Below are 27,826 nucleotides of genomic sequence, written 5' to 3' on the forward strand. Positions count from 1 at the left end.
CTCTCTGGACTCAGTCTCTCTGGACTCAGTCTCTCTGGACTCAGTCTCTGGACTCAGTCTCTCTGGACTCAGTCTCTCTGGACTCAGTCTCTCTGGACTCAGTCTCTCTGGACTCAGTCTCTGGACTCAGTCTCTCTGGACTCAGTCTCTGGACTCAGTCTCTCTGGACTCAGTCTCTGGACTCAGTCTCTGGACTCAGTCTCTGGACTCAGTCTCTGGACTCAGTCTCTCTGGACTCAGTCTCTGGACTCAGTCTCTCTGGACTCAGTCTCTCTGGACTCAGTCTCTGGACTCAGTCTCTCTGGACTCAGTCTCTGGACTCAGTCTCTCTGGACTCAGTCTCTGGACTCAGTCTCTCTGGACTCAGTGTCTCTGGACTCAGTCTCTCTGGACTCAGTCTCTGGACTCAGTCTCTCTGGACTCAGTCTCTGGACTCAGTCTCTCTGGACTCAGTCTCTCTGGACTCAGTCTCTCTGGACTCAGTCTCTGGACTCAGTCTCTGGACTCAGTCTCTGGACTCAGTCTCTGGACTCAGTCTCTGGACTCAGTGTCTCTGGTAGTTCCAGGTTTGACAGGAGCTAGTTGTTTGTTAACATGGACTTACAGGATGTTAAATTTCATTGTTGTTAAACCAGAAAGACGAGTTTGAGCGATGTGTAACTGTGTGAATGAAGGAAACTGCATTTATCCACATTCTACCACATTCTACCACATCTCAACGCAACGCCCTTCGAGACAACTGTTGTTGTGATTTTGGGCGTTACAAAAATAAATAAATGAATTTAATTGAATCTCCACACCTCCACACCTCCACATTCCGCCCGACCCAGCTGCAGTTTTAAAGCGTGTGCGTCCGGGGCTGGGGGATTATGGGAGAATAATGAGCTCAACGGCTGCACAATGACAAAAATGGAAGAAATGAAAATGGAGACTGAAATCTTCCTTGGGCAACTGTAGGGGGCGTGTCAGGGGGGCGTGTCAGGGGGCGTGTCAGGGGGCGTGTCAGGGGGGCATGTCGGGGGGGGCGGGTCGGGGGGGGGGGGTCAGGGGGAGCCGGAGCAGGTGGAGCAGGTGGAGCAGGTGGAGCAGGTGGAGCAGGTGGAGCAGGTGGAGCAGGTGGAGCAGGTGGAGCAGGTGGAGTCCCACACTGCTGTTGTCGCTCATTGTTCCTGTTTTCTGACTTTCTCGATTCTTGTGACTGAAACTAAACTTCAGCATCAAATGAAACATGAGACTGACACACGAGCAGAAAGAAACACAACACAGAAGAGAAATGGACTGTCTCTGTGTCTGTCTCTGTGTCTGGAGTCTCTGTCTCTGTGGAGTCTCTGTGTCTGTGGAGTCTCTGTGTCTGTGGAGTCTCTGTCTCTGTGGAGTCTCTGTCTCTGTGGAGTCTCTGTGTCTGTGGAGTCTCTGTCTCTGTGGAGTCTCTGTCTCTGTGGAGTCTCTGTGTCTGTGGAGTCTCTGTCTCTGTGGAGTCTCTGTCTCTGTGGAGTCTCTGTGTCTGTGGAGTCTCTGTCTCTGTGGAGTCTCTGTCTCTGTGGAGTCTCTGTGTCTGTGGAGTCTCTGTCTCTGTGGAGTCTCTGTCTCTGTGGAGTCTCTGTGTCTGTGGAGTCTCTGTCTCTGTGGAGTCTCTGTCTCTGTGGAGTCTCTGTCTCTGTGGAGTCTCTGTGTCTGTGGAGTCTCTGTCTCTGTGGAGTCTCTGTGTCTGTGGAGTCTCTGTCTCTGTGGAGTCTCTGTCTCTGTGGAGTCTCTGTCTCTGTGGAGTCTCTGTCTCTGTGGAGTCTCTGTCTCTGTGGAGTCTCTGTGTCTGTGGAGTCTCTGTGTCTGGAGTCTCTGTCTCTGTGGAGTCTCTGTGTCTGTGGAGTCTCTGTCTCTGTGGAGTCTCTGTCTCTGTGGAGTCTCTGTGTCTGTGGAGTCTCTGTCTCTGTGGAGTCTCTGTCTCTGTGGAGTCTCTGTGTCTGTGTCTGTCTCTGTCTCTGTCTCTGGAGGACAAACCATCTTTTTCGGGTGGAGAATCATATCCTCAGATTTGGAGGAGCTGATTCTCTGTGAAAAGACTCGTTTCACTTTTACAAACTCGTCCACAGGTTCCACAGAAGCAGCTTCACTGCAGACGTTTAGATCCAGAGACAAAAATACATCAAGTCCAAACTGAGAAGAAGAAGCTGAAGATGGAACGAAACACAAAACGTAAACTCAGTACAACCCAAGTCACCGCAGTGATTTTATGAATTTTCCGAGACTTTCACTAAACTGTCCACAGCTTCAGTCTGTGAGGACAAATGTCCTCTGTGGGGACAAATGTCCTCTGTGGGGACAAATGTGGGTTTGATCTCAGTGAAGTGACTCCTGACATAACACAAGTGACACAAGTCCTGGAATTAAAGGTCCTGGAAAGTTTTGCAAAAGTCCTGGAATTAAAGGTCCTGGAAAGTTTTGCAAAAGTCCTGGAATTAAAGGTCCTGGAAAGTTTTGCAAAAGTCCTGGAATAAAGGTCCTGGAAAGTTTTGCAAAAGTCCTGGAATTAAAGGTCCTGGAAAGTTTTGCAAAAGTCCTGGAATTAAAGGTCCTGGAAAGTTTTGCAAAAGTCCTGGAATAAAGGTCCTGGAAAGTTTTGCAAAAGTCCTGGAATTAAAGGTCCTGGAAAGTTTTGCAAAAGTCCTGGAATAAAGGTCCTGGAAAGTTTTGCAAAAGTCCTGGAATTAAAGGTCCTGGAAAGTTTTGCAAAAGTCCTGGAATTAAAGGTCCTGGAAAGTTTTGCAAAAGTCCTGGAATAAAGGTCCTGGAAAGTTTTGCAAAAGTCCTGGAATTAAAGGTCCTGGAAAGTTTTGCAAAAGTCCTGGAATAAAGGTCCTGGAAAGTTTTGCAAAAGTCCTGGAATAAAGGTCCTGGAAAGTTTTGCAAAAGTCCTGGAATTAAAGGTCCTGGAAAGTTTTGCAAAAGTCCTGGAATAAAGGTCCTGGTCAACTGAAACAACTGAACAAACAGTTGTTCTTATTTGTTTGTGTTGTTCTTTTGTTTGTGTTGTTCTTTTGTTTGTGTTGTTCTTATTTGTTTGTGTTGTTCTTATTTGTTTGTGTTGTTCTTTTGTTTGTGTTGTTCTCCTTTGTTTGTGTTGTTCTTTTGTTTGTGTTGTTCTTATGTTTGTGTTGTTCTTTTGTTTGTGTTGTTCTTATTTGTTTGTGTTGTTCTTTTGTTTGTGTTGTTCTTATGTGGGCCCCTTAAATCCGGGGCCCTCTTGTGTGTGTGTGTGTGTTTCTCGCTGAAGAGGACAGTGTGAGGCGGCTCAGTGTTTTTGCTGCTGGAGGTCCTTTTGTCTTTGTCTCACATTATTTTACAGAGTGGACTCTAAAGTCACGTGACTCTGTCCAATCACCTGCGCGGCCTGGTGTGAAGCCCCGCCCCCCGAGAGCCCTTAGGCGCGCTCCCGCGGGTGTGCGCACGGGTCTGTGCACAGTGTGTCTGTGCGCGGCGCAGGAGCAGGTGCGGGACACAGGTGCGAGACAGAGGACAGAGGACACGGGACAGAGGACACGGGACAGAGGACACGGGACAGAGGACACGGGACAGAGGACACGGGACAGAGGACACGGGACAGAGGACACGGGAGAAGATGAACAAGCTCCACTCGTTCGCCGGAGTCACGGGGTTTTTCGCGCTCGTGGTTTTGGGGTAAGTCCAACTTTTAACAAACAGATCAGCGTCACGTGGTTTGACGAGCAGCGACACGAAAAAACAAAAAAACACCTCAACCTGTGTCAGATGCCCTCCCTGTGTGTCAGATGCCCTCCCCGTGTGTGTCAGATGCCCTCCCCGTGTGTGTCAGATGCCCTCCCCGTGTGTGTGTCAGATGCCCTCCCCGTGTTTCTTCCGTGTTTAAAATGTGAACTTTGGACATAATTTTCGTTTTAATAATTCATAAATCATAAATCTAATCACTTAATAGTTTTTTCCGTGTCACTTTTCTAAATCCACAGGTGTTTGACTGAAGACTCTGGGACATTTTTCATGTTTTATTTGTGTCTCGTTCAGTGTTTTATTTGTTTTTCTTTTCAGGTGTTTTTTTTTGGAGTTATTTTTCCATCCGTGTCGTGTCATTTATTTTGTTTCCTCCTCTGACTCATTTGTGACTTTATTCATTATCATAATTATCTTTATTATGTTCCTGAGGAAACTGAAGTAAATCAAATGTCCTCATATGTGACATTTGAATCATTTTGATAAAACGTTTGAATAAAGATTTACAAAAAATATTTATTAAGACGCAGAAACAGAAACATTTGTCCTGAGTAAAAACAAAATGAGAAACGACAAAGTGTCTCATGTGAAGATCTGAGACAAAAAAAATCTAAATTAAACATATTTACATGTCGCTGTTCTTCTTCTTCTTCTTCTTCTTCTTTTTCTACTTTGTGGCCTGGACACAAAACGTGTTGTCCCATGAGGACACCAGGTCCCAGGAGGTTAAATGTCCTGCAGAAAAGGATTCATGTCCCACCGGTGCAGCAGGGGGCGCTGTGGACACTTTCATGTCTGTTCTTCTTTAAAGTTTAAATCTGAGTAAATGACCTGAGTCTGAGCGAAAGAAGAACCGATTCTTTTCATTAAGAGAGCCGATTCTGTCCCTCTGCTCTGGACGTGTGCGGTCTGAACGCACACACTGAACACACACACACACACACTGAACACACACTGAACACACACACTGAACACACACACTGAACACACACTGAACACACACACTGAACACACACACTGAACACACACACTGAACACACACACTGAACACACACACTGAACACACACACTGAACACACACACTGAACACACACACTGAACACACTGAACACACTGAACACACACACTGAACACACTGAACACACACACTGAACACACTGAACACACACACTGAACACACTGAACACACTGAACACACACACTGAACACACTGAACACACACACTGAACACACTGAACACACTGAACACACACACTGAACACACTGAACACACTGAACACACACACTGAACACACACACTGAACACACACTGAACACACACACTGAACACACACACACACACTCCACACACTCGACAAAGGCGTCACACAGTTTGTGCGTGTTGTCGTTCTCTTGCTGCTTTGTTCTTTGTTTGATGCTGTTTGTTTAAATGAGGCCGAGTGGATCCTGGAGGATTTAAAGACCAGAGTCTGAGGAAATGAGTTTTATCAATAAAATGTTTGAGTTTTATCAATAAAATGTTTGAGTTTTATCAATAAAATGATGTTTGCTCTTTTTCAGTTTGGCCTCGTCACAAATGTGAGTGAATGAGACAGAGGTTCTTGAAGTGGCTGTATTTTCTTGTATTTTCTTGTATTTTCTTGTGTACTTTCTCACGTGTTTGTACTTTTTAAATGATCGAGTCCATTTTGACCTAATCCCTCGTTCCGGTTAAAGGGGCGTGGTCAGCTGAAGTACTCGATTACTCTCTCTGTCCGTGGACGGTGGTTTCGTTCACTCTGAGACGTAAACTTGAGTTTTTTTTAATCGTTACAGACGACGGCTCCTCTGCAGCTTTGTTTTTAGACGTAGACTCACAGACCGACATGACACTGCCGAGCCACATCAGACAGATCAGTGACAGACTCGAGGTCAGAGGTCAGAGGTCAGAGGTCGGCCTCACGTTTGTCCAGCACACGGCAGCAGTGACCCTCCTCACACCTGACCTCTGACCTCTGCTGTACTGTTTGAAGGAAACCTCCTCTGGCTCTGCTCCTCTGTCTCTCTGCTCCTCTGTCTCTCTGCTCCTCTGTCTCTCTCTGCTCCTCTGTCTCTCTCTGCTCCTCTGTCTCTCTCTGCTCCTCTGTCTCTCTGCTCCTCTGTCTCTCTGCTCCTCTGTCTCTCTGCTCCTCTGTCTCTCTGCTCCTCTGTCTCTCTGCTCCTCTGTCTCTCTGCTCCTCTGTCTCTCTGCTCCTCTGTCTCTCTGCTCCTCTGTCTCTCTGCTCCTCTGTCTCTCTGCTCCTCTGTCTCTCTGCTCCTCTGTGGCTCTGCTCCTCTGTCTCTCTGCTCCTCTGGCTCTAATGTTCCACAGTATGACATTAAACCTCTATGTAGGTGGAGAATGTGCCGCAGTTTAGCTTTAACTTTGTTTCCATGGAGTCATGCGGGTCATGTGCCGCCTGTGAAAAGTTCCACAGTGTAGTTTTAGTCAAAGCTTCAGTGATAAATGTGTGGACGATGGATGATTAACCTGAACACGCTGCAGCTTCACCAGTTTAACGAGCGTCGACACGGCACATATTTTATTATGTTTGTCAGGACTAGACCGGGACTAGACCGGGACTAGACCGGGACTAGACCGGGACTAGACCGGGACTAGACCGGGACTAGACCGGGACCAAATGGGGTCTGAACCGGGACTGAACCAGGACCAGACCAGGACTAAACGTGTCGATTTGTGTTAAACTGTCTAAACGACACGTGAGCTTGTTTCTTTGTCTGACTCTTGTTTTTTTTTTTTTATAGGCTCATTTACGTTTACAGAGACAGAGACTTCACTGGGTGAGTCCAAAACCACAAAGTCCAAGTCCAGACTGTCCCTGTCCCTCATCTCAGTCACACGTTTACAGATACACACACACACACACACATATACACACACATATATATATACACACACATACACACCCCCACACACATATACACACAAACACACACACGTTTACTTCAGTGCAGAGGGGCAGCACATTTAAACTATAAATCAGATGTTACCTCCTGACAGTTACTCTTTAAGTACTTTTCCTAAATACTTTCGTACTCTTACTTCAGTAGCTTCCCGTCCCACTACTTTGTACTTCTACTCGAGTACTGTTATGTTGAAGTAATGTCTCGTGTACCCACCTCTGCTTAAGCGCGTGTGCACATCGCTGTCGTCCTGTAGTCGATTAATCGGAGTCGAGATGACTTTTTTCTGCATAAATAGTAGTTTTTGCATGAGCTCCCCCTGCAGGTGCGGTCGTGTAAGTGCAGTTTGGGTCAAATACACAGATGTCGTAGTTTGGAGAGCTTTAGCCACGCCCCCTTTTTACTCGACCAACACATAACTATTACTTTTCTATATTTTGAGGAAACTTAACCATTTCCTTATGTCTTAAGGTTGCCGTCGGAACTGAACAGACCACAGCCTGCGGTCAGTGCGGCGCTCTGTCCAGCAGGGGGCACCAGCGCGCCAGAGAGAGCGCACCGCTTCAGCCGCTGCGACGTAGGCGACCTCCTCATGACCCCTGGGTAAAGTCCTCGGCCCTCTGCATTTCAGCCGTAATGTACAGAGTCGGGTGATACTGTGCAGTGACGTCACGCCGAGGGGAGGGGGGTTCTTCATGTATGTCTACGGCGGAATGTTCAGCAGTTTCCATGGAGACACAATTGCGCACGTTAGCAGGAGCCTGTGATCAGTCCGAGTGTTCATGGGTTTGATTTTACATAATAAAGTGAGAGCGACGCACTGGAATACTGTTGGCTAATGCTAATGCTAATGCTAGCTAGCGTGTGACTATAATGCTGTTTGACGGGGACTTGTTTAACAGCACTAATCACCTGTTGTAGTTCCAGTTTGCTCAGTTCCTTCTGCTCAGACTGAAAACTCCAACTAAAGTCCAACAAAGCCTCAGACAGAGCGGTGCGTACAGTTAGCATCACTGCTCTACAGGGAATGTAGATGACATCAGCGGCGAAGTATCAATAGTCAGTTGTGTTTTCGGTGCATGTATTTATTTACTTCACGAGTTCAGAACAGATCTACTGTTACTAGTTTTTTTTTTATTTTATTTTTTTTATACAAACTAGGTCCACCTCAAACTCCGCCCCTTCATCCAGGTGCTTCTGATACAAACACCTGGCTGAAGGGGCGGAGTTTGAAGTGTGGACACCTGTTGGACCAATCACGCTGTTCCTTACACTTCTAGACCCCGCCCCTCCCCCTCACGCCACCCTTTAGTCCTCCAGACCCCGCCCACTTTATCACCTCTACGTGAAATGAAGTTGTGGGCGGAGTTTGTGTGTTCAGTGCCACTTTAAAACATTTAGACGCAGGTGTTCAGTGTTAACGAGATGTTACTATTGTCTTCACTGTACGTCCTTCATGTTTAAGGAAAATCGTGTTTTTGTTTTACGTTTCTGTGTTTTTCAGGTTAAAATACGAGCAGCCGAGCACTCTGATTGGGTATGTGCGCTACAGTGTGTGTAACTGTGTGTGTAACTGTGTGTGTATCTGTGTGTATCTGTGTGTAACTGTGTGTCTGTGTGTAACTGTGTATTTGTGTGTAACTGTGTGTAACTGTCTGTGTGTATCTGTGTGTAACTGTGTATCTGTGTGTAACTGTGTATCTGTGTGTAACTGTGTATCTGTGTGTAACTGTGTATCTGTGTGTAACTGTGTATCTGTGTGTATCTGTGTGTAACTGTGTGTCTTCTGTGGTAATGCCCCGTCTCTCTGTCGCCCCCTGCAGACGCACTGACGTAAACTCGGTCACAAACTGGAACGCGCCGCTGGTCTGGGAGGGGACCTTTGACCCCGTGATCATGGACGACATCTATAAACGAGAGGACCCGAGGATCGCCGTGGTGGTTTTAGCCGTCGGGAAGTAAGTCCGCACTGAAGCTAGAGGGATCGTCGCCATGGTAACCTACAGTAACTAATAACAGATCGATCGAGTTTAGAGAAATGCGTCTCGTTCGTCAAACGTCCGCAGACGAAACGCACAGGTTTAGCTCGCACTCGGTCTACGTACACGACCGGCCGTCAGCAGAAAGCCTAGATACGTGGGTTCTGTCGCCGTGGTAAATGCGGCGGCCATTTTGTGACTGGAGCCAGAGCCCAGTTCTGATGTAAAATAATATAAAATGGACATGTAATGGTGCGTTTTTGTCCTAATGTAGAACTCCCCTCGTCTCTGTCAGGATTTTTTCTTAGAACTAAACAATAGACCGCATTTTCTGGACCAGCGAAAAAATTCGTCAAAATTAAGAAAAAAAAACATCAGTCGCACTGGAGTATAAGTCACATTTTTGGGGGAAATTTATTTTACAAAATCCGAAACTGAGACAAGTTCTAATAATAATAATAAAATGTGTAACAACAAGCTGAATATCAGTACATCACACTAAAGCAGTGGTTCTCAAATAGTGGGGTGAGATACCGGGGGAGCGCGTATGACTCTGTGTATGACACTGTAGTACTGTAGTACTTTAGTACTGTACTGTAGTACTGTAGTACTGTACTGTAGTACTTTACGCAGCGCACGCAGCAAAGAGCAGCAGAGAGTGAACAGATCATGACACAGGGCAGTGAACAGAAACACTTTTGCTAAAGAGACACTATGGAAAACATTTAACAGGGATGAAAAGAAAGGTGTAACACATTTATATTTAGCTCCATGAAGCACAGACAGAACTGAACATGTGTCTGGGTCGTACGTCTGGTATGGACAGAATTCTCCCTGAAGCTATAACTCTCTAAAAAACTCTGTACTTCCTGTCGTTTCAAACATATTTTACAACTTTTCTTCACAAACTGCTTCTTGATTTGTGTAAAAGTATCATTCATATTTACAGCAGGTTTTATCTCACCAACTTCAGTAGAAATGAGAGAATAATCAAACTCTGAGATGGATGTGGATTCATGTTCGTGTTTCTGAACAGGTACACGCAGTTTTTAAAAGGATTTCTGGAGACGGGAGAGAAGTATTTCTTTGTTGGATTCAGACTGACGTACTACATCTACACAGACAATAAGGAAAATGTCCCACGGGTGAGTTTTACGAACTGACCGACCAATCAGGAAACTAGATATTAAAGAGGAGGAATTTACATCTGTGGGGAATTAACTGTAGCATATTTATATTTCCATGTTTCCTTTTATTTTGAAAATGTTCTATTCACCTAAAAACATTGTATTAACAGGTTTTTATAAGTTTGTCTTTAGTTTTTGAGGCTCTGAGTTCTTTATGTTCAGAAATAAACTTTTTGGTTTTGTAAAAATACATTGATATTTGTTTGGGACATAAATCGTCTGTCAGTGTAAACACAGCCCCGTGTGAGCCATAAAACAAGGACGCCCTCTGATGGTGAAACTGGTGAACTGCTGCAGTCGACCTGTCAATCAGCTCCATCAGCCCCTCCCTTTATTTATTGATTTATTTATTTATGTATTAGGACAGTGTACATTTACATTAAACACAACGGCACAGACGCTTGTTCCAGATTGTAGCTTTGAAGATAATTTCCATCTGTAGCCCTCAGGGGGAGGAGCCAACATTAAAATGTACATATACACACATATACATACACACACACATGTACACACCACACACACATACATACACACACACACAGATATACACACACAGATATACACCCCTACACACCCCTACACACACACACACACACACACACACACACACACACCACACATACACACACAGATACAGACACACACACACACACATACACACACAGATACAGACACATACACACACACACACCACACAGATACAGACACACACACACATATACACACCACACACACACAGACACAGTATGATGTAAATGCAGTCCTCCCTCACTCACCTCCTCTGTTTGAGTCGAGTGTCTCGACTAAAGACACGACTCGGTCCGTGGACAGTGACACGTGGTCGATCCATGTGTGACGACACACACGTGTGTGACATGTTTACACACACTCACGTCCTTCTCCTGCAGATCGACATGTCTCCGGGACATAACGTGTCCATAAAGGACGTGCCCAGTGCAAAGCGCTGGCAGGACGTGGTGCTGAGTAAAATGAAGTGGGCCATGGTTTCTATTGAGGAGTGGGTGAGTGTCCGGAGAAAAGCTCAGGTCCAAACATGTTCAGTGAAGTCACGTTTGTGTCCGCTCCAGCTCTACAAAGAGGCCGACTACGTGTTCATGATGGACGTGGACAGCGTTTTCCGTGGCCATTTTGGAGCCGAGTCTCTGGGTCGACTGGTCGCTGTGCTCCACCGTGGATACTACAGGGTGAGTGTGACATCAGTGTGTACTACAGAGTAAAGGCTCGTGTAAAAGTATTACTCTGTGTTAAATGTTCAGTCCACAGATACGAGCTAAACATGATCAAACAGAACTAACACCATGTCTCATTTATCTAATAATTTGATGTTCTGGTTCCAGACGATTATCCAATCAGAGAGCAGAGCGTCACATGACTCTCTGATCTGATTGGTCCTAAACTCCAGCCCCTGCAGAACAGTCCTGGCTCAGTGCTAGTGCAGCCTCTGCAGCTCAGAGAGTGAAATGTGGAGCCTCTTTCACATGAGGCCTGTCCATAAACTGAGATGAGACACTGTGTCTCTGCAGGACACGGCTCTGGACACAGAGGTGGAGGGTAGAACTCCAAGTGCAGGTTACACACTGTCCCTTTAAGAGCGTCAAAGCTTTCAGCAGATACCTCCTGATTTAGAGCGTCATAAGTAAAAACTAACACTCCACAGATCCACACGTGTGAAACGAAGCCTCAAAATGTCAAAGTCACACGTGTGGAGTTGCACCTTTAAACTTTCGCACCGCGCTGTGGCCCTTTATGTGTCAAATATATTTCCTGATCAAACGTCCACCGTCGGCTTCACTTATTAAACTTTCAAACTTGTCTTGACCAGGACACAAAGCGTCATGACTTTCCGTATGAACGGCGGCGTGAGTCGACGGCGTACATCCCGGCGGAGGAAGGAGACTACTACTACACGGCGGCGGTGTGGGGCGGGCTCGTGGACGACATGTACAAACTGGTCAAGTAAGATGTTTGAGAATCGTCTTTTTGAAACGAGGGCAGGCCTGTGTTTTTCTGTTTCGTTACATCAGAGTTTGACAGTTTTGGTTTTTAGTTTATCGTTTTACTTCCTGGTTGGACACGAAGAGGTAACGCCATAACTGTTACCTAGCAACCATAATGTAAACAATCAGCCAAACAAATGTAATTCAGTTATATTTACGCTGATAAATACATTTGTGTAAACTGTCTCTGTGTTTTGGAGCTGCTTCCTGTATTTTTGTGCTTTTCTTCACAAACTGACACTTCACTGATGTAAAACTACGATAAATATTTAGCACCGGCGCTGTCCCGCTTTACCAAACCAACTCAGAATCAGAGAAACACAAAAACCCGTCACATGAGCTTTAATTTAAACCGTAACCATGGCGTCTTTGTCACTGATAGGAAGTGTCACGAAAACTCAGAGGAGGACGCTAAAAACGGACTGGAAGCGGTGTGGCAGGAGGAAAGTCACCTCAACAAGTAAGTCCCGTTTAAAGATGCACTGTGGAACTTTTCTAGCGGAGGGTCTGCCGCCTGCCCGTCTCCATGGAGATGGTATCGCTCCGTCAGGAACGTTCAGAAAACATTTTGAGTTGGAATGAGACAAAATGAAGAGCATGTACTGACTGTGCGCTGGACGTACAATATAATAAGGATGAAGGCTGTAATGTTCCACAGTATGGCTTAAAATGTGTCTATCTCCATGGAGAATGTTCCAAAGTGTGATTTTAACATTCTGTTTCCATGACGTCGTGCAGGTGACAGGCCAACTCCAGAATGTCACTGAACATTAAAGGCCCAATTTACACGATTCTCTATTTTCTGATGTTCTCATGTCGTTTCCTCGTCACACACAGACCTGGAGTTGTGTTTTTTTGTTTCATTCTCACATGTTTAACGCACAAACCTGCAGATTTAGGCCGAGTTCTTCTCTCAAACTGAAAACACTCTGTTCCACCTTGTGATGTCATCATGTGGTGATACAGGAAGTGCTCCACTGTGTTTTTAAACTCCACACACCTTCATTTATAGAATCATTTGGATCATTTCAGTCCTGGAGTTGTCTCTTATCTCGACTGAACTAAAGGTAAAAGTGGGAGGAGTTAACTTAAACTACCACTTGATGACATCACGAGGTGGAACAGAGCGTTTTGAGCTTTGTAGATGTTACAGACGAATAATAAAGTGACTCAAACATGTGAATGAAACAAAACACAACTCCAGGTCTGTTTTTGAAGAACATTAGAACATGGATTAAAGCTACAAGTCAGATTCTTTACACAAACACAATAGTTTGTCTTTAAACCACAGACTGTTTGTATAAATGGACATATCTAACCTGCTGCGTTGCAAACAGGAAGTGATCATGGTGCACTTCCTGCTCCATCGTCTCCTCTCTCTGTCTCTGCTGCTTCAGACTCATTCTGGTCTTAAATGTTCGTATTAACCCTCTACATGATCCTGTTTTATTTTTTTATTTTTTTTACTGAGTTTATTTTATTTTTTATTTATTTTTTCTTGTTATTTTGAGTTTATTTATTTTATTTATTTTTATTTTTTTGTTATTTTGAGTTTATTTATTTTTTCTTGAGTTTTTTTTTTGTTATTTTCATTTTCCTTTTTTTAGTTATTGAGTTTTTTATTATTATTATTATTGTTTTGAGTTTGTTTTTTGATAAACAGCGCCCCCTGTCTGTCTCTGCTGCTTCAGACTCATTCTGGTCTTAAATGTTCGTATTAACCCTCTACATGATCCTGGGGTTTTTATTTCACTCTTGTGTCTGTAAATCCAGATCTGAACATTAATAACAGACAAATCAGGTCCTTCTGTCCCCGAGGTCGCTCCTGTTAGCGTTAGCGACAGGTTTGATCGACAGCGTTGCTAAGCGCCCGCTCCCTGATAAACCAGCGGTGTGGGCGTTACCTTCAACAGCCTGGCTCCTGATTGGCTCTTTGGTTGCTATGATACTCGTGGGGTCTGTACCTGCTCCGGCCTCGATGAGCTTCATTTGGAGCTGGTGGTGACGTCGCTCAGTCACGTCTTTACACAGTCGGTGCTTTAAACCTCTGACGTCGCTCACATGTGGCTCAGTGCTCGTCTTTGTGCCTGTGTCTTATCACTGTGTCATTTTTGTGTTTTTTATTTTTTATTTTTATAGATACTTCCTGTACAACAAGCCGACCAAAGTCCTGTCTCCTGAATACCTGTGGTCTGATTACGAAGGGTGGATCCCTAAAGACATCAAGGTGGTCAGGATCTCACAGCTCCTCAAAAACTACAAAGAAGTTCGGCCCAATTGGTGACAACAGTTTGTCCAGACGGGCCATGTACATACACGGGACTAAACCCACTGCTTTTGTGCGTGTGGGCGGGTATTTCTTACACCGTGGGAGCGAAAATTTGTATCACGACTGCAACGATTGTTTTAGGGGTTGAGCCAACTAGTCAAAACGATTATTTCTATTGTGGGTTTTGTCAGAAGAATCGAAAACCAGATGCTAATCGATACTAAAACTAATATTGAAGCTACATAGCCAAAAGTAAAATTTGTCAACTGCGCAAAAAGTGAAGACGTTTCGCTGCTCATCCAAGACGCTTCTTCAGTTCTGTTAAACCGTTTTTCTCTCAGATCTGACCCTCACTCTGGTCAAAGCAGTGGTCAGTGTGTTTGAGATGCAGATGAACAGCAGACTGTGGTCCTGAGCTGCTCTTGTGACGCTGTTGTGTCTCTTATGGAGCGTCTGTTTCTCCAGTGTAAAAATAGTTTGAGAGGGCGGAGTTAAAGACGCTATTTTTGTTTGGAAAGACGATCCTTCCTTGAACAGGAACGACGGCCTTAGACGACATCTGTCCCCATTTAACTGTAAACAAAAGCTGTTTCTAGTTTCAGTGTCGTTAGCTCCTCCTTCACAGATATAAGGCAGTGTCCAGCAGGAATCTGAGCAGATCTGAAGAAGAAACTGACCAGAACTAAAGAAGAAACTGACCAGAACTGAAGAAGAATCTGAGCAGAACTGAAGAAGAATCTGAGCAGAACTGAAGAAGAATCTGAGCAGAACTGAAGAAGAAACTGACCAGAACTGAAGAAGAATCTGACCAGAACTGAAGAAGAATCTGACCAGAACTGAAGAAGAAACTGACCAGAACTGAAGAAGAAACTGAGCAGAACTGAAGAAGAATCTGACCAGAACTGAAGAATCTGAGCAGAACTGAAGAAGAATCTGAGCAGAACTGAAGAAGAGACTTGGACGAGCAGATAAACGTCTTCACTTTACAACGATTTGTCCAGTGACAGATTTTACTTTTGGCTTTAATTGTGGATCAGACCTGGACAGACATTGATTTTCGATACTCGTTTTTTGCAGGTATCGATACTAAAAACGTCCCATTGACAGGACAGAACTAAACCTTTCCTGAATCAGAACAAGTACAAGACTCAGACGAGTGTAGAACCAATGGACCAGTGTGAACCTACTGCACACTGAGGATTACACACTTGGACCTGGTTTGGACCTGGTTTAGACCTGGTTTAGACCTGGTTTAGTCCTGGTTTAGTCCACATGGGAATATAAAACAAAGTCCTCCCTTTTACTGTTGAAAATCAGTCTATTGTCTAAAGAAAGAGGGTTTTTTTTTTACTATCCCGGTTTTGGGATCAGTGTTGAAATAGTCTGAAGTTGTTTTCTCTGGACAACAGTAATATTCATGGTTATAATGAACAGGGACGGCTCGTACTGACCAGGACACGTTACATCACAGACAAAAGCTCCCGTTTCTCTGGATGTTCTGTAAACATTTAAACATTTAAATTATTAAAGTGTTTTTTCAAATGTCCCGTGTACAAGTTTGTTTGGGGTTTTATCTTATGTTGGGAGTGTTTTGTTCAAATCGTTCTGTATGTTTATGTCGTAGTCTCAGTTCTGTTGATCACACTGGACTTTACCATGAAACATCCAAAAAGTAAAGTCACAAAAGTTGAACCTGATCATTTCTATTATAGACTAGACCAGGGGTGGGCAAACTACGGCCCGGGGGCCACATACGGCCCTTTGGGCTTATTAATCCGGCCGAACGAGACCAAATTATATTAAAATAAATAAGAGTAAACTTTGTTCAGTTTACCTTTCCCCTGTAATGCCAACGTTTCCCCAACAGATGGCGCACTTTAGCTTCATCAGTCTTGTTTGTGTTGATTATTTTCTTATTCTCTTATCAAAGAAAAGAAAAGTTGACCGTGAGCGCCGAGTGTTTAACAACTAAATATTTTTGAACTAAAATCTGAACAAAGGCTGTGTATTTAATATTTAATAATATAACAAACTGTATCAGTTTTCAAAGAGTAAAATATCAGCCGTCACTTTGTCGTCACATATTAATTTTAAGTCACATGTTAAACCATCAAAAGGGTCAAATTCAATTTATCAAATTTCAGATTCATCCAAAATTCTACGTCCACAAAAGCAGCAAATATTTACATGATCCATGATTCTCTCACACCGACTTAAGCCACAACCACACCACACTCCACAACCACACCACACTCCACAACCACACCACACTCCACAACCACACTCCACAACCACACCACACTCCACAACCACACCACACTCCACAACCACACCACACTCCACAACCACACCACACTCCACAACCACACCACACTCCACAACCACACCACACTCCACAACCACACCACACTCCACAACCACACCACACTCCACAACCACACCACACTCCACAACCACACCACACTCCACAACCACACCACACTCCACAACCACACCACACTCCACAACCACACCACACTCCACAACCACACCACACTCCACAACCACACCACACGCCACAACCACACCACACGCCACAACCACACCACACTCCACAACCACACCACACTCCACAACCACACCACACTCCACAACCACACCACACTCCACAACCACACCACACTCCACAACCACACCACACTCCACAACCACACCACACTCCACAACCACACCACACTCCACAACCACACCACACTCCACAACCACACCACACTCCACAACCACACCACACTCCACAACCACACCACACTCCACAACCACACCACACTCCACAACCACACCACACTCCACAACCACACCACACTCCACAACCACACTCCACAACCACACCACACTCCACAACCACACCACACTCCACAACCACACCACACTCCACAACCACACTCCACAACCCCACCACACTCAGACACTACAATCACTGTAGAAACAGACAAAGCTCTAGACAAAACCCACGCCACATCCATCACTGCAGCATTTTATCTAAATATAATATTTTAAGTTGGGAGAATCTGATTAGATTCACAGATTCCTGCTTTGTTTATAAAATCTTACATGGACTCGCCCTCCGCCGCTCAATGACTTTGTGAGACTAAGATCAAACCAGAGGAGCCTGAAGAGGAGACTGATCACATTCAGAAAGACACTCAGTCTGTTCTGTCAGAGCTTCTAAAGGTGGAGCAGCATCTGTACAATGATCAGAGACACACAGCTCCTTTAAGGCTCAATTTAAACAAATCAGACCCAACACCAAACTCCTGCTGCTGCCATCTAGTGTTTGTCCTTTGCATGTGCGTCTCTGTAATTCTGCTTCAACAAATCTTTTTATTGGCCCTTTGTTTATTTTCTTGTGCTTTTTTAACATAATCTTTTACTGTTATTAATTGCTGCTGTTCTTAATAACCTGTGTGTTTTAATTATTTTTCTTTGCTATGATTCACTTCTTCAGACTTAATGCTTTTCTTCTTTTTAACCATGTTTTTATAAGGAGCCGTCTGTACATCATGGCAACGGACAACAGATGAAAACTAGCCTTTTGGCTAATTCTGTCATGTTAAACAGTTACTGTTGGTCAACATGCACTGTCCGCTATAAATAAATAAATAAAATAAATATGAAGCCCAACTACTCTAACGAGCAGTCAGTGCAGGAACAGGCGGCTCCGGCTCAGAGTTTGGCCGCCAATTTACAGACGGCAACATTTTTTTCACCGGCAAACAGCCATTCAAGAGTTGAGTACCAAGGCAAGTTTTTTGATGGCATTCAAATTAACAAAGACTAGCAAACTTTTCTCCAAAGGCGAGTTTTTAAAAGAATGTACGGTGGAGACGGCAGGTGCCTCGTGTCCGGAGAGTCAAGTTTGGAAAAATCAGTTTGTCACACAGAACTGTGACTCACTGTGTGGATGACAAAGATACAGCCAGTAAATTAAACAAAAAGATGAGTCCTTCAGGTTATATTCACTAGCACTGGATGAAAACAACGATTTAAAAGACACTCAGCTCCTAATTTTCATCCGAGGGATTAATGATCGTTGTGAGATAACGGAGGAGTTTTTGATCATGGAGTCCCTGAAGGAAACGGCTCAGGGAGAGGATTTATATAACACGGTGTCTGCTGCCATTGAGAGACAAACTACCTTGGAGTAAACTTTCCAATGTCACGACGGATGGATCACCAAATTTAACTGGAAAAAAGGTTGGGCTGCTGAAAAGAATCCAGGATAAAGTGAAAGAGGAAAACCCTTCACTGCATCATCCATCAGGAATCACTTTCACGTCTATATTGCAGCTTAATCATGTCGTGAATCCGGTCGTAAAACGTGTGAACTTAATACACACTCGGGGACTTCAGCGTCGTCAGTTCATCAGGTTCCTTGAGGAAACTGATGTGGATCATCAGGAGGTGCTGGACACTCCTGTGTCCTCTGGTTTGGACAAAGTGCTTCACCGAGTGTGGGACCTGAAAGAGGAGACTGGTGTATTTTTGGACTTGGTGGGGAAATCTGACGATTCTCCTGAGCTAAACAAGAACTGGTTTTGTGATTTTGTGTTTGCCGTGGACATATTTTCACACTTGAATGAGCTGAATGTGAAACTTCAGGGGAAAGATCAGTTTGTGCACGACATGTACAAACATGGTACAGATTTCCACACAAATTGCAAAACGCATCTTTCATTTCTCCTGTCACAAGATGAAACTGCACCACCAGAAGAGCAACTGAAACTGATCGATCTTCAGTCTGACTCTGTCTTAAAGGAGAAGTTTAAACTGAATAACTTCTATGCTTCACTTAACAAAGCCACGTTTCCAAACCTCCAGAAGATGCCACAGAAGATGCTGGATTTGTTTGGTTCTACCTGCGTGTGTGAGCAGACACTCAGCATCATGAACATCAACAAAGCCACAGATCCACTGACCAACACCACGACAAAACTCCAGACTTTGAGCTGGCAAAACAAGATCAACACTGTTCCACTGAAACACTGTTCCACTGAAACACTGTCCCCGCTGAAACTGAACTTGAGTTTTTCTGTTGTGTTTATTGAAGCACTGGCAATAAACAGATCAAGTTGTTGATCTTTTGGCGCTTGATAAAACAATGTGTTTATTTAACTGAAATGTAATAAATTGATTATTAATATAGTGTCATGATTCCATTATCTGTCTCCCTGTGCTCTCCCCCTCCCCTACCTGTCTGAATCCGGACCTGGGCGGAGATCCTGACTCCTCCCACACGCACCTGGAGTGCATCAGGACAATCACCTCCACCTGCTGTCGAGTACATGAGGGCTCGGCAGAAGACACTCAGAGCCAGATCGTCCGTGCGTCAAATGTGATGCTCCAGCTCAGTTTTGTATTTTGTCGCCTGCTCGATTCTTATTGGATTTTGCTACTTCCCAGATTCCTGCTCTCGCTCGTTCCTGCTCCTGACCCTGCGCTCCAGCTCCGGTACAGTCCACCCCTTGTCTTCGCTTCCTGTCCTGTCTTGGTCTCCGTCTTGCTTCCCGTCCTTCCTGCCCTGGCTCCCGCTCTTTGGATTACCCCCGCTCGGTCCGCCCTGGTCTGGACTCTGTGGTGGACGATCCATGTGTGAAAATGACGTCTCCTGCTCCTGATCCTCTGTCACAGTCTGAGCCTGATGAATCTTGACATTGTCGTCTTGGAACATGCCCAAAACTCCACTGATGGAATAACCTGGTCATTCAGTTTATTCAGGTGTCAGCTGACCTCACTCTGCTGAACCTCGACCGGACCAACTGCAGGAGGAGACGACCTGTTTGTTCAGTTAAATCCAGGTGGAGACTTTTTTTTTTTTTTTGGCCAGGCAGTGTATGAACATTAATAACAGACAAATCAGGTCCTTCTTTCCCTGAGGTCACTCCTGTTAGCGTTAGCAACAGGTTTGATTGACAGCGTTGCTAAGCGTCCTCTCCGTGCTACGATATTCGTTGTCCGACTTCCAGATATGGGACTGGGCTCTAAATCACAGCCTCGATGAGCTTCATTTGGAGCTGAAGTCTGTGGCGTTACAACACACACCTGCATTTCAACTCTTTTTATTTTATCTGCGTCTCATCTGTGTTAAATATTATTGTCCTGTTGATACTTTGCAGTGACATCGTACTAGGGCTGTTCTACATGTGTCTCTATGGTGGAATGTTGTGCTTTGTGTCACCTTGGTAACAGCCAATGTAACTGAGTGGGGTCGTTTTAACCTCAGCAATATTGAAGCATTTAGCCAACGCACAGACAAGTCCACTGAAAAAAAAGGTAACGTTCCATTTGTTTGTTCTTTGTCTTAGATTTTTAAATATACTTTCTACTCACTGCTGTTTCTTTACTTTTTAATCATTTTACCTCTTCCAGTCCTGGAAAATCCGTTGAGTTATGATTTCCTTTCAAATAAACCAAGACTTTTAAACCATTTTTACAGGTTTTAACTAAATTTCTGACGAGCCAGCGACATGTCCAGGGGAAGAAACCAAAGGAATTCTTTCTGCGAACGCCGTCGGGACTATCAACAAAATAATGAGCTACAAGCGCCGATATTTGTTTTAGAATCTGAAAAAGGACTTGACCGAACGCTCCCTGTGACTTCCAGCGGTAAACAGCCTACAGTTACTTTCAGAGAAGAGAGTGAAAAAAAACTGCTACTTTCAACGTAAACCTGAGGGATACGGTGTATTTTCCAAAACTTTGTAAAGACAAGACGCCAGGACGAAGAGGCGCGGTCAGAGGAACTGTGACCTGAGTCACTATTAATGAATTAAACAAGAGAGAAATGAGAGGAAATGTTAATGTCTGTGAGAAAAGTGTATAAAGTGTGTGGTGAGGGGTTTGACAGACAAAAACAAAGAGAATAATGTAAAAAAAATGAAGCTGATACTTGACTGATTGTCTATTGCGAGTTATTTGTAGAATGTGACCCTGAGATAAACCAGGGACCAGTGAGATGAGTTGTCTGTTCCACAAACTGATTTCAGCTTTAAAATAATGTTTTTATTTTAAACTTTTGAGTCCCAGAGCATTTTTGAAACCTTCTCGTGGTTATTAACAAAAATGATCCAAACCAAACTCTTCCTAACTGATGTCCGTCTGGTCCACGTCCTCTGTTGTGTCTCAAGTTCAGTCAAACGTGAAAACAAAACACAAAATGTGTGAAAATAGAATCATTAAATCACAAAAGGAGGAGCGTGGCTGTACGTTCATGGAGAAAAAAAATCCTAACATTTTGACAATATTCTCAAAAAATTCACTTTAAAGTCATTGTCAAAGTAAAGACGTCATTTTATCCAGAGTCATTCACCCCCTCGACCAAAGTGCAAAAGAATGTCCTTTATTCAAGTTAAAGATGAAATAAAACCGAGCGTACGACAGATGTAGATCTTTATATTACTGAACTTTTGAAATGATTCAGTTGTAAATGTTTAAACATTAACCACAGAAATGTCTCCCATGATCCTCTGCTCGTAGCTGAGCTCCTCTGGGCAGGACTCCGACAGGTGCACGAGTCTCTGCACCAATTTCACCAAATCTATTCCCTTCACTTTGAGCTTTATACATGTTTACACTTGTAAAACCGGGACTGCCCAGAGCGCACGGCTCCACAAGCACAAAACGACGGAGTGAAGCTGAGTCTGAACATAGATGTAAAACAGTGTAATATGGGCCTTTAAGGTTCTGTGTAAATCCGTTTAGACGCCACAGTTCTGGATGTTCAGGCTCATCTCTGGAGAACTGTTTTTGTTTATATGTTTGTGGAGCTTTTCACAATCAGAATACATCAAATTTGACATCATTCATTTACCAAACAAGGGTCAAAGGTCAGAGACTCTGGAATAAACATGTGAAAGGCCACTGTGGGTCTAATCATCATAATAAAGTCATTTAGTGTGACTGTGGGCTGAGGGTTCTCTGGAACAGAACAACATTCCTCTGGACTTTGACACAAACCTGCTCTGAGCGACGCCATTGGCCGCGTCAGTCACATGACCAAAGGTGTGTCAGGTCTAATAGGAGGTTCAGATTAAACCAGAGTAAAACACGTCGACATAAGGATCTGTTTAGACTTAGTCCTCAGAGGGTCTGTGTAAGATGGCGGAGGCAGAGGTCACACACTTCCTGACCTGTTCCATTTGTCTGGACACCTTCACTGAGCCTGTGTCTCTGGGCTGTCACCACAGCTTCTGCAGGACCTGCCTCCAGAAGACCTGGGCCCAGGAGAAAGAGAAGAAATGCCCTGTGTGCAGGAGGAAGTCTTCTAAAAGTGATCCAGGAGTGAACTTTGCTTTAAAAGAACTGAGCAACTCACTGAGACAGAAGCAGGAGTCACAGGAGGAGCCCAAAGCACAGACACAGAAGCTGAGAGAGCAGCAGGAGCAGCAGGAGCAGCAGTGGTCAGTGTGCCCTCTGCACCCGCTCGTGCCCTCTCTCTTCTGCCTGGACGAGGACAGGGGCGTCTGTGCAGTCTGTGAGTTTTCTGAACACAAGGAGCACAGAGTGGTGAAAGGAGAGGAGGCAGAGAAGAGGCTGAAGGAGCAGATCCAATCAAAGATACAGACTCTGAAAGACCAGAAGAAGAGCTGCAGACAACTGGAGAAGACCTGTGAGGAGATACAGCAACACTCAGAGGAGCAGGCGCTGCACTGTGAGTGTCAGATCACAGCTGTGTTTGAGAGGATGCGGCGCCACCTACAGGAGGAGCAGGACAGAGCTGTGTCTGCTCTGAGAGAGGAGCAGAGGAGACAGGCCCAGACTATAAACCCACAGCTCCACAAACTCAGAGAGACACTGTCCTCTTTGAACAGCAACATCCAGGAGCTGGAGAAACAACTAAAGACCCACACCCACAGGCCTCTGAGCTCCAGCCCCGAGCCTCTGCCTCAGCTCCCCAAAGGACTGCTCCTGAACCAGGCCAAAGTCCTGGGGAACCTGGGCTACAGAGTCTGGACCAGCCTGAGGAGAGTGGTGCAGTTCAGTCCAGTCATTCTGGACCCAAACACAGCAGGGATATGGCTCTATCTGTCTGAGGACCTCAGTGGGGCGACATGTGGAGACACTTATCAGCAGCTCCCAGACAATCCAGAGAGATTCACAAAGTATGCAAGTGTCCTGGGCTCAGAGGGCTTCAGCTCAGGGACACACCAGTGGGACGTGGAGGTGGGGGACCATCCAGACTGGAACATCGGAGTCGCCAAAGAGTCGATCGACAGGAAAGGAGAGATATTTGTTTCACCTGAATATGGAATCTGGTGTTTATTAAACAGAGATGGTAAATACACAAACAGCTGTGGTAAACCTGTGAAAGTGCAGAAGCCTCCAGAGAAGATCAGGGTCAAACTGGACTGTGACGCAGGGAGAGTGTCCTTCTACGACACTGATCACATGACCCGCCTGTACACGTACACAGGGAGCTTCACCGAGAAAATGTTTCCTTATTTTAGCATTGGAAAAAGTAAAGAGTCTAAAACCAAAGAGGTCCGTGTGTGTCCGACCTCAGGCCCACAGTGAGGACCACAGGAGCTTTGGAGCAGGGCACTAGGACCCAGAGGAGCAGGACCTCACCCACGACTCAGGGATAGGTCTGCTTCAGTCGTCTGTGGAGGCTCCAGAATACAGCTTTATTTGATTAAACACATGTTTTTTCATATTGTGGCTGGGATATCGGCTTCCAAATATCGGTCGAGTCGATATCCTGGTTGGACATTTAAACTGATGTAATAAGACGATTTACAGGTCGTAGAAAGTCTCATCATGTCTGAACTTTTATTTACACAGAGTTTTTCATTTAAATGTAAGTAACAGTTTCTTAATCTGTTTTAGTTTAGTTTTATTTTCCTTTTGTTTAAATTTAATGAAATGTGTTTAGTGTCATTGATGATGATGATGATGATGATGATGATGATGATGATGATGATGATGATGATGATGATGATGATGATGATGATGATGATGATGATTTGTGTTGTGAATGCATTTGACCAGAAGAGGGCGCCTGCGTTTGACCCGGTGTAGTCACATGTGAGGAGAGTTTTCACATTATGTTAAAGTGTTTGGAATAATCACTATTTGAGCAGATCATGGTGATAAAAGAGGAGCTAAATGTGTAGAAATGTATTTTGTATTTTATCTTTGACTTTAATAAACCAAGAAAAGACTTTGAGAGTTTTTCATGTTTGTCCTTTCAGTTTGGTGACTAAGCTCTACGCCTCAGCAGTGCTCGTCTCAATAAACATTTAGGTGAATTTATACACTGCAGCTGATGTCATCAACATTACCTGGAGGGTGAAGCTAACTGGAGGCACTGCTCTGTCTGAAGCTCTGACCTAAAACAAACAAATAAAAACATGAAAAGAGGTTTAAAGTGAATCTGACAAAGTCATGTTTTTCTAATTCTGACTTGGTTTGGTGGATAGTACCTGTGATAAATATTTATCATAGTTTTCATAGGAAACTATGGCGATGTACGACACATCTGTAAATAAAAGTTTATAAATCAGTAGTTTCACTTTTTAATATAAAACTGTCATGAAATTGCGTGATATATAAAACAATTAACTACGGCCACAATGGAGGATCATTCCACATTTGACGACATATAGACTGTGATACTGATGTGGCAGGACTTTACCACCTGTAGTAAAAATAGTAGTCGTAGAAGTAGTAAGAGTATTAGCAGTAGTAGTAGTAATAACAGCAGACGCTGTAGTAGTACTGGTCGTAGCATTAGTAGTAATAGTAGCCAATTATTATCGCTAAATTTCTCTCCTGAGTTGAAGGTTTTAGAGAGAGAGACTGGAGGTGACACTTTCTCTATGTTTCTGTGACTTGAGTCTTGTCTGAGTTTATCTGGAGAAAGTTGTTTTTCCTCCACACACTGATCTGTTGATGCAGTGAATCCACTGGTCCATATTCACCTGCTGCAGTGAGACATAGATCTGACTCGTCTGCAGAGTTGTGTGTGACACATTATTGTTGTGTATTAACTGTCCTAACAGCAGCATGTAGAGACTGAACAAAACTACGATAAATATTGACACTGTCCCGCTTCACCAAACCAACTCAGAATCAGAGAAACACAAAAAACCCGTCAAATGAGCTTTAATTTAAACCGTAACCATGGCGTCTTTGTCACTGATAGGAAGTGTCATGAAAACTCAGAGGAGGACGCTAAAAACGGACTGGAAGCGGTGTGGCAGGAGGAAAGTCACCTCAACAAGTAAGTCCCGTTTAAAGATGCACTGTGGAACTTTTCTAGCGGAGGGTCTGCCGCCTGCCCGTCTCCATGGAGATGGTATCGCTCCGTCAGGAACGTTCAGAAAACATTTTGAGTTGGAATGAGACAAAATGAAGAGCATGTACTGACTGTGCGCTGGACGTACAATATAATAAGGATGAAGGCTGTAATGTTCCACAGTATGGCTTAAAATGTATCTCCATGGAGAATGTTCCAAAGTGTGATTTTAACATTCTGTTTCCATGACGTCGTGCAGGTGACAGGCCAACTCCAGAATGTCACTGAACATTAAAGGCCCAATTTACACGATTCTCTATTTTCTGATGTTCTCATGTCGTTTCCTCGTCACACACAGACCTGGAGTTGTGTTTTTTTGTTTCATTCTCACATGTTTAACACACAAACCTGCAGATTTAGGCCGAGTTCTTCTCTCAAACTGAAAACACTCTGTTCCACCTTGTGATGTCATCATGTGGTGATACAGGAAGTGCTCCACTGTGTTTTTAAACTCCACCTTCATTTATAGAATCATTTGGATCATTTCAGTCCTGGAGTTGTCTCTTATCTCGACTGAACTAAAGGTAAAAGTGGGAGGAGTTAACTTAAACTACCACTTGATGACATCACGAGGTGGAACAGAGCGTTTTGAGCTTTGTAGATGTTACAGACGAATAATAAAGTGTGAGTCAAACATGTGTGAATGAAACAAAACACAACTCCAGGTCTGTTTTTGAAGAACATTAGAACATGGATTAAAGCTACAAGTCAGATTCTTTACACAAACACAATAGTTTGTCTTTAAACCACAGACTGTTTGTATAAATGGACATATCTAACCTGCTGCGTGACAAACAGGAAGTGATCATGGTGCACTTCCTGCTCCATCGTCTCCTCTCTGTCTCTGCTGCTTCAGACTCATTCTGGTCTTAAATGTTCGTATTAACCCTCTACATGATCCTGGGGTTTTTATTTCACTATTGTGTCTGTAAATCAAGATCTGAACATTAATAACAGACAAATCAGGTCCTTCTGTCCCCGAGGTCGCTCCTGTTAGCGTTAGCGACAGGTTTGATCGACAGCGTTGCTAAGCGCCCGCTCCCTGATAAACCAGCGGTGTGGGCGTTACTTTCAACAGCCTGGCTCCTGATTGGCTCTTTGGTTGCTATGATACTCGTGGGGTCTGTACCTGCTCCGGCCTCGATGAGCTTCATTTGGAGCTGGTGGTGACGTCGCTCAGTCACGTCTTTACACAGTCGGTGCTTTAAACCTCTGATGTCGCTCACATGTGGCTCAGTGCTCGTCTTTGTGCCTGTGTCTTTTCACTGTATGTGTCATTTTTGTGTTTTTTATAGATACTTCCTGTACAACAAGCCGACCAAAGTCCTGTCTCCTGAATACCTGTGGTCTGATTACGAAGGGTGGATCCCTAAAGACATCAAGGTGGTCAGGATCTCACAGCTCCTCAAAAACTACAAAGAAGTTCGGCCCAATTGGTGACAACAGTTTGTCCAGACGGGCCATGTACATACACGGGACTAAACCCACTGCTTTTGTACGTGTGGGCGGGTATTTCTTACACCGTGGGAGCGAAAATTTGTATCACGACTGCAACGATTGTTTTAGCGGTTGAGCCAACTAGTCAAAACGATTATTTCTATTGTGGGTTTTGTCAGAAGAATCGAAAACCAGATGCTAATCGATACTAAAACTAATATTGAAGCTACATAGCCATTTGCAATTTGTCAACTGCGCAAAAAGTGAAGACGTTTCACTGCTCATCCAAGACGCTTCTTCAGTTCTGTTAAACCGTTTCTTTTCTCTCAGATCTGACCCTCCCTCTGGTCAAAGCAGTGGTCAGTGTGTTTGAGATGCAGATGAACAGCAGACTGTGGTCCTGAGCTGCTCTTGTGACGCTGTTGTGTCTCTTATGGAGCGTCTGTTTCTCCAGTGTAAAAATAGTTTGAGAGGGCGGAGTTAAAGACGCAATTTTTGTTTGGAAAGACGATCCTTCCTTGAACAGGAACGAGGGCCTTAGACGACATCTGTCCCCATTTAACTGTAAACAAAAGCTGTTTCTAGTTTCAGTGTCGTTAGCTCCTCCTTCACAGATATAAGGCAGTGTCCAGCAGGAACCTGAGCAGAACTGAAGAAGAAACTGACCAGAACTGAAGAAGAAACTGACCAGAACTAAAGAAGAAACTGACCAGAACTGAAGAAGAAACTGACCAGAACTGAAGAAGAATCTGAGCAGAACTGAAGAAGAAACTGACCAGAACTGAAGAAGAATCTGAGCAGAACTGAAGAAGAATCTGAGCAGAACTGAAGAAGAATCTGAGCAGAACTGAAGAAGAATCTGAGCAGAACTGAAGAAGAATCTGAGCAGAACTGAAGAAGAAACTGACCAGAACTGAAGA

General features: G+C 44.3%; 2 protein-coding genes across 3 annotated transcripts; both read left to right on the plus strand.

Annotated features, from left to right (window-relative positions):
• Nucleotides 1-3,452: 3,452 nt before the first annotated feature.
• LOC117389065 (globoside alpha-1,3-N-acetylgalactosaminyltransferase 1-like) lies at nt 3,453-27,158 on the plus strand. Of its 2 annotated transcripts, none has more exons than XM_055230607.1 (11): nt 3,453-3,675; nt 6,526-6,561; nt 7,156-7,287; nt 8,189-8,221; nt 8,508-8,642; nt 9,700-9,808; nt 10,759-10,872; nt 10,939-11,055; nt 11,694-11,827; nt 25,317-25,394; nt 26,765-27,158. In XM_055230607.1, exons 1-11 carry the CDS (start codon nt 3,617-3,619, stop codon nt 26,907-26,909), a joined length of 1,092 nt encoding a protein of 363 aa, XP_055086582.1. In that variant the 5' UTR covers nt 3,453-3,616; the 3' UTR covers nt 26,910-27,158. The 2 variants fall into 2 exon arrangements, with proteins under 2 accessions (XP_055086582.1, XP_033842527.1); XM_033986636.2 differs by lacking the exons at nt 25,317-25,394; nt 26,765-27,158 and adding exons at nt 12,251-12,328; nt 14,008-15,676.
• Nucleotides 22,212-24,319, plus strand: LOC117389058 (zinc-binding protein A33-like). Its single transcript, XM_033986627.2, has one exon. It carries the CDS (start codon nt 22,271-22,273, stop codon nt 23,684-23,686), a length of 1,416 nt encoding a protein of 471 aa, XP_033842518.1. The 5' UTR covers nt 22,212-22,270; the 3' UTR covers nt 23,687-24,319.
• Nucleotides 27,159-27,826: the final 668 nt, after the last annotated feature.

The sequence above is a fragment of the Periophthalmus magnuspinnatus genome, chromosome 21, assembly GCF_009829125.3.
Source record: "Periophthalmus magnuspinnatus isolate fPerMag1 chromosome 21, fPerMag1.2.pri, whole genome shotgun sequence".
NCBI classification, from domain to species: Eukaryota; Metazoa; Chordata; class Actinopteri; order Gobiiformes; family Gobiidae; genus Periophthalmus; species Periophthalmus magnuspinnatus.